The sequence below is a fragment of the Astatotilapia calliptera genome, chromosome 10, assembly GCF_900246225.1.
Source record: "Astatotilapia calliptera chromosome 10, fAstCal1.2, whole genome shotgun sequence".
Taxonomy (NCBI): Eukaryota; Metazoa; Chordata; class Actinopteri; order Cichliformes; family Cichlidae; genus Astatotilapia; species Astatotilapia calliptera.
This window is the reverse complement of record NC_039311.1, coordinates 7,786,649-7,794,371: the sequence shown is the minus strand read 5'-3', so window position 1 is coordinate 7,794,371 and position 7,723 is coordinate 7,786,649. Positions and strand designations below refer to the sequence as shown.

The window sequence follows — 7,723 nt, the reverse complement described above, 5'->3', positions numbered from 1 at the left end:
GTGAGATTAAGGAGATGGTGTGGTTATATCGGTGCTGTCCTGTTGACTAGAAAACAGCAAGGTCCCAGATATTAAGCATCCACCCCTTGTTCCCTTGATCCACAAGCTCTCCAACTCCTCCTCCTCCTCCTCAACTGAAAAACCTATTGGATGCCTGTGGAGGAGAATGAAGGCACCTCTTTCATTCAAGCTTTTGTGTATACTCTCGCACAGCCTCTGTGCATGCCTCAGTGAGAGGTCTTCCAAGGTCTTTAACAAGAAGTCTTTTGATTCTTTAATGACAAGGGATTGGAGGAGGTGGGTGGGGTGTTAAATAACTTGCAACTAGTGTCTGCAAACTGTCTCAGAGATCAATTTAAAAAATATTTTTAGTAGATTTTAATGTGTTTGTGTACCTCTGCTATACCTTTGATAGTGAGCTGTGTAAGATAAAACAACCTCTTATTCGAACTTCTTGAAGAACAAGAACGAGTCAATTAGAAAAGGATTAAGAGATGAGAAACTCTTCTCTTCCAGAGAGTCTGAGACTCTCTGGACAGACCGAAGGGTTATCAGTCAGCAAACCGAGAAGCCCGTCTGTGTGTCTGAGCCAGCAGACAAACAACAAAGCCAAAAAAGTGTATTCTCATATCAGCTTTCACAGCGCAGCCAGACCCAGAACAGACACTAATTTTGATCAGTGGGTCAAATAGCTTGAATTGTGCCCATGCAAGCAGAAGACACAGTCATTAAAAAGGCATTTAGGTATTTTATTGTTCAGCTGGAACACATTCTCCATATCATTTGAAGAACTACAACCTGACAGTCTCATACACTTGAACATCACAAGTAAACTCTATAAGTCATGAACAGGTTGATGCTTTGCATTCAGCACTATTCTTGGAATACATAAATATCAATTGCAGTCTCATATCATTATACACATTCATTACATATATAAATACATCAGTGTACAGCATAGAAATATAACGTGAAGCCTTGTGAAACAATGGAAAATATACAGATTCCTTTTCCTAGGTCATCACAATAAATCTTCCTGGAAAATTGCACAGAATACATAATAAGCCCTCCCAAAGAAATCAGTGGGGTGTAATTCACAGTCGATAACATTCAGTGCCTTCCAGAGCCCGTACTACAAGCCATGAACACAGTTCTATGTTGTCATGATTACGTAGCTTACTGAACTTTATGTGTCAAAAACTGGAAAAAAAAACCCAACAAACAAAAACAAACAGATTGACTGAGGTGTTTGCATGTAAATTTGGCAAGCTCTGTTTTGTGCATGTATCTCGTAATAAACATGCAGATTCATGCTAATCGTGTTTGAAATGCAAAAAATTAATAATGCTGGTTTGACAAGATATGCTGGTCTGTTCTCCAAAGTATAACTGTGTCCTTGAGCTACAGACACTCTCAGCCATTTTGTGACCTGCAATTAGTATCGCTGCACCTTCATCTTTCCCTCTGGTGTAAGTTGCCATGGGGTGGGAGGAGAAGGTTTGCAGCTGCTCTTAGGTCAGGCTGTAGTTGTCCCTCGTAAATGTTTTCAACGCTGGATTCTGGCGGGAAAAAGGCTTGACCTTAAACCCTCCCACCCTTTACCATACCACCTGCTAGCTGAGTGGCTGCGAGTGAGTCACCTGACAGCCCTGCGGTGTGCGCCTGGACCATGAAAGAATGACCAAGCTGCTGACTCCTTTGACCATCGCCTTGGAAATGCAGCTTAGTTTAATGACTCAGTTCTGCTATTTATAACTTTATGCTCCACTAAGAATAGCACACCACGTGCCAGTTTACAGGCTGACAATGGCACTCAGAGTGTAAACTCTCTGGGACTCACTCTGACATTAGGAAAAACAAAATTTGCCTGACACTTGACAAAGTGTAATGAATTATAAAGTGTATGTTTAGGAGGATGATTTGGAATCTTAGTGAATGCCTAAACGTGTGCTCTGAAACCATAATGCTGAAATAACACCTACTGCTTCACTACACATGCATGAGTGCTTTAATAAACCCTTACAGCACCTTTCGTAAGGCATTACTAAAACGCCTTTGTCATTTGTGTCATAAGGGGGGGAACACCAGGTGAGTCATGCCTGCACTACGATATGATCCGTCATCTTTGCAAACATGTGATGAAGAGGTTACAAATTCGGGTTTGACTGATTGATTGGTGTGGAACTTTTTGTGTTTATGGATGTTGCAGTGCAGCATGGGATACCTCTAATTGGGTTCGGACAGTCCCAAGGCTATGGCAATGGTGGCGAGGAGGATGGCAGAGTTGGCGAGGATCATTGCACTTCCTGAGCGGTACACCTTCCGGCCATTGAGGGGCTGAACAGGTCTGAAATTCCCAGTCATCTGCTTGCCATCCTTAAACTGGAGTTTAGAGAAAGCTTGGAGCTGGGGGAGCAGAATATTAACATGAGTGTTAGGCTCCAGGTTGTGGAAAAAGATCATAAAGGAGTGCAATTACAGTAATGTTTCTGAACATGCAAAAAAAAGGTTGGAAAGTATTTGTACTCTAGCAGAGCCTTTTTATGTTTACTCCTGCAGTTCTGAGAGATGTGTACCTGTGTGTGTACCTGTGTAGCTCACACTTATCATTACCAGCAAGTTTGCAGATTCAGAAGTTATATTGAAAACTACTATATGAAAACACTAAAGTTTAACCATGTAACATTAAAAATTAAGGCTTAAGGCTGAAATATATATTTAAATTGAGGTGCATTCTTGACCTGTTCTATGCTCAAAGGAATGGGGTTCTCAAACAGAGTCCAAATCACAGACTCTGTACACCCCGGGGTGGTCAGAGAGCCTTTATAACGGTAGTAAGCCGTTAGATTTTTCTCAGACGGGATCAGCTGTGCCAGGGAGATTGAAGACAGAGACGTATTGCCATCTGAAAACAAAACAAAACAAAGCAAAACTCCACAGTGGAAACAGATAGCCAAAGCTACACAGCCATGAGTCTGATTGTTTGAACATAAACTAGTACCTACTTGTTGCTTGGATGTTTTGCAGAGTACTGATGATGCGTTCATACTTCCGGTTACTGCTACTAGACAGCTGAAAATTGAAATAGCCGCATTTTAGTACATTTACTTTTCATACTTAGGTCTGGAATAGTTTTTGCATCTGAGGTGAAAAATTTAAAAAGGGGACCTCATAGAAAAATCCAAGAACTGCAACTCCCTCTGTATCACTCAGTGCTGTTGTCAAATCAGAGTAAGCTTTCTTCATGTGAACAATGTGCAGCTGTAGACAAAATATTTGTGCTGTCATTCAATAATGATAAGTCACCATGAGTACTTCTGAGTACTTCTGTAGTTCAGAACAGTAACAGTTCAGGCTGTTGGACCAAGTTTAAATACCTCCATGGGATACTGTTCCCCGTCAATAGTGTGTTCGGAGCCAGGCCCTCCATTGGCTCCCCAGTGCAGGTGGAACTGCACAGCCATATACTCATCAGGCAGGTCTCCATGTGATATAGTAGATACAGTAGGAATCTGGACCTGAGCTGGAACAGACAACACAACAAGCATGAAGAGCGTACACAACAGCTTCAAAACGTTGCCGAGTTAAATTTTAATGGAAAATAAGCTCACCGGAGTGGCCATTGTTTATGATTGTGCTTGTGAAGATCTCCTGGTAATTCTGAAACTTAAGAGGAGTCAGGCGATCATCTTTGAAAGTCTTTCTGGTGACAATGTTAATGGGCGACTGTTTTTGTCCTCCACATGCTGAGTTTACATGGGTCCACTTCTCTGGTACTAAATCACAAAAAACACCAAACAACCATTTTTGATTGATTATTTTCAGTCTGGAGGAGTTTGTAGCACTTGAAACTCCACTTTTTTCTAGTCACTAATATACTTAATAATCTTCCTGTTCAAGAAGAAAGTAGAAAGTGGCCAAATATCTAGTTTACTAAAAGGAGTCATTGATTAAATTAAACACATGCATGGAGTACCACAAGGCTCAATGCTTGGTCCTTTAGAGTTTTCCATCTACATGCTGCCTTCAGACTAAATATTTCAGCAGCATGATATCAGGTTGTGTTTTGCTATTTCTCTTTTAGTTTCAGCAGTGTGTTGTAACAGCATGTTTCCTCGTGCAGGTCTTAAAAACTGCTTTTCACTAATTGCAGCATTTCAATAGGTTATTAGAAAGCTAACTTGTCAATCTATCCATAAAACTACAACAGCACTACATATAACAACAACTGTAGCATTCTCATTGGCTTGTGTACATTTTAATATTTTAGTAGGCCATATATAGCACTGCACTGCACTGCATTCCTCACTAGCTACCCCATCTAGGGATGACTGCATCAATGATTCCATCAGAAATTCTTACCATCAGAAATGCTTACCATTGCACTGATGACCACAGGTAAACTGGGACTGATAGCACCAGTCTGAAAAAAAGTAAAAGCTTTACTGATAAAATGCATTTGCATGCTAAAAGGCACAGGTTTGATGCTTGTGACAGTGTGACAGAAGCATTAACCCTAGTTGACACATTCTGTTGCGAGAGCAGACTAGGATGTTTCCTCTTGCCATGTATTGTAGAAAGCCTCATTGATTTATCAATAGTTAATTTTTCTCTAAAAGCAAATAGTGGATTGTTCTCCTATTGGATTAAGATAGCTTTTATCCATGGCCACACAAAACCCCCTAATAGTCTGGAATTGTCTTCTTATTTACCAAAAGAAAAAAAAACAGTCAGTGTTCGTGCTTTATCTTTCTGTGCTATTGGAATAAACTTGGAGCCAATTTCTTGTATCAACAAGCTCCCATTCTGACTTGTTTGTCTGAATATTTATTAAAATTTCACAATCGGTTTGTATGTTTCCACCGCTTACTCTAAAACAAATATCTGCAGCTACCCAAAATATCAAACATTTATAAAAATATAAAAGAAAAAATATGAAAAACACATATGCCATTGAAAATTATGGGAAGGGTCTCCTGATCTATATTTGAACTGTATCGGTTCTTCTCAGTGTGTGTGTGAAGGAAGTCAAAGCTTGGCAACTTTGCTATGTTGGCAAGCCTTTTCCTTCTGCTCCATCGTGATAATGGCTACTGGAAATAGACAAGGCAGGGGGAACGCATTTGAGGGGGTACAATCAACCACTACACTGCCTCTAGTACATACATACATGTCCAAGTCTTGTTTGTTTGATTTTTTTGTAAAAATTGTAATTATTATTTTCTCTTGTAGCAGAATTTGCATGTGAGTGTGTGTGTGTGTGGGGGGGGGGAGACATATAATAGTGCAGAAATTTCTAATTAAGCTTAGTGTCTTTGATGCTGAACATAATAAAAGATTATGATTAATTGTAAGCCTTGACTGAGTGTTGCTGGCCTGAATGCGGATGCTGCAGCTGTATGAGTCCCGCAGAGACAAGCTGAACCAACTGCTTCCTGTAGCTGTGAGATGCAGAGAACGTACTAGTTTCTTTTCACTGAATTCTGTTAAATCCAGAATTGAATTTCAAATCCCCCCCCCCCCCCCCCCCCCCCCCCCCATCACCATTATATATATAGATTGAATGGACCATTAAAGGGTAATGTTATTTAAACCACTCCAAGTACATTTGTATTACTTTTTTAAATGTCACTTTTACGTAATATTTTCAAGTTGTAATTTTACAGATCGCTATTTGTCGTTTTGCTTGACCAAATAGGCCTACTGGCGAAACCAAGAAACTTCCTCCATTAACGGAATATCTAATTTTATGGCCGGCTCTCGCTCCTTCATATTTTGGCCAATCAGATTTCTGTCCGCACAATTCTCCACCAATCGGCGTTCGGCTTTGATCTTCGTGTGACGCGGAGACAGAGAGAGTAAACAATATGAATGATTTTCTAAAAGCCCGAAAGCTGTGCCAAGAGGGAAAACTGAGGAAACCGTCAAATAGAAAACAAAAGGCAGTGAAATGATAAACTAATTAGTCGTCTCACAGTGACATGTGAACACAGGCAGACGGAGACGAGCTTTTATGACACTGTGCTATATGTAAGCGTGTCATAGAGACAAACAGACAAATACACTTATAACGCATTTCAGATTTTACCCACTCGTGCCAAAACGGCTCAAGATTTAGAAGGGGTTTTTTTTTGTCTCTTATTATTGGATACAGAAAAGAAATGTGGTCCAGGCTTCCAGCGCGCCGGTCTATGGGACACTGACGTGGACAGCTATCACAAATAAGACCCTGCAGCTTTCAGAGCTGCTCCACGCAACATGGAATAAATGCACGGACACAAAGAGATTTCTCACCGACAGGTTCTGATTATAGAGGCGCATTTATAAGCGATCATTCATATCAGTTCACATGCGTCTGTCTGCTGCTTATTTTAAGAATCGCAGATGTCCCTTTAGTATCGAAACACTGGATCTGAAGACACATTTCATCCTTTTTTCTTTTCTTTTTTTAAATAAACATAAAAATGTTTGGGTTTTAAACACGTGTGAGCCGGCTCTCAGCGGTAATCCGCGCCTCGTTATCCACTGCTGTGAATTTGGAGACACTGGTGCTGCTCGTGGCGCGCTTCTCTGCGGCAACTGGGACGCAAACGTCTATCACTGGCTCGGCCTGGTTCCGAGCAGGTGCACGAGAGAGAGAGCGCAAGAGAGAGGTGTCCGAAACACAGAGCCCCAGAGGGAATGTGGGCTCTGCCTGTTTTTGACTCAGACTCAGCTGATGCAGGATCTCTGTATCCTTCCCTGCCCTTCAACGTTCAGTTCAGCGGTGTAAATATCAAGGTGCGGATTGGATGAGCCTGACACACACACACCAACACTGCCGCTGCTACCGAGGCGTGATGGACAGGACAGGTGGAGCGCTTCACGTAGAGGGGCATTTGGTACTGCGGAAATGTTCGCTTTTTATTTATTTTTATTTATTTATTTATTTATTTACATTTTTAGCCAGTATATATAAACTTATTTAACTGAACATCGTGTCTGGCATGACAAATTAAAAAGGAGAGTTCATTTGTAATTAGAACGACTGAAAGACAAAAACGGCCATACAATAACGGAAAAATAAATAAATCGCCAATCTTTATATATATATATATATATATATATATATATATATATATATATATATATATATATATATATATATATATATATATATAGAGGTGTCCTATATATATAATTTCCTATATATATAATTTTTTAAGGACTGGAAGAGTGGCAGGATTTTTTTTTAGTGTAAGAACTAAAAATAAAGACAGGCAGTTGCTTCAAATGATCTCGAGCTGTGAATGGAAGCAGACTTACCTCCTGATCCTGTGCAGACTGTCCAAAAGGATGCCAGGAGAACCGGCAGGATGAGCTGCTGCATTTTGGAGCGTCTCCGACTCGACACAGAAGGCAACGCAGCGACTTGGTTTTTTTCCCCCCAATGTGATGGCATTCTTGAGGGGGTTTTGTACTTATCTATCACCAAACCACGACAGGGAAGAAAGTGTGGCCCCTCCCCCTTCGGGCATCGCCTCTGATAAAGCACCGAAAGAAGGTATGATGAGAAAGGGCCAGTATCACTGCAACACGTTGTTGTTTACATTAATATCACGCTCCTGGACTGAGGTTTCTGTGGAAATAGGTGAAATCAGCTAGAGTTAATCAACATTGTTTTTTACTGACTGCTCCACAGGTAGCTCAAGGTGGCCTTCGGGTGATTAAATAATGGTGGGAG

At 40.7% G+C, this 7,723-nt stretch overlaps 1 protein-coding gene across 1 annotated transcript; it reads right to left on the bottom strand.

Annotated features, from left to right (window-relative positions):
- Positions 1 to 728: 728 nt before the first annotated feature.
- Positions 729 to 7,522, bottom strand: ca4a (carbonic anhydrase IV a). Its single transcript, XM_026183130.1, has 8 exons — positions 7,306 to 7,522; positions 4,379 to 4,423; positions 3,612 to 3,776; positions 3,378 to 3,523; positions 3,169 to 3,261; positions 3,006 to 3,072; positions 2,742 to 2,905; positions 729 to 2,406 (listed from the first exon to the last, which is right to left on the bottom strand). The coding sequence occupies exons 1-8, from the start codon at positions 7,439 to 7,441 to the stop codon at positions 2,227 to 2,229; spliced, it is 996 nt and encodes a 331-aa protein (XP_026038915.1). The 5' UTR covers positions 7,442 to 7,522; the 3' UTR covers positions 729 to 2,226.
- Positions 7,523 to 7,723: the final 201 nt, after the last annotated feature.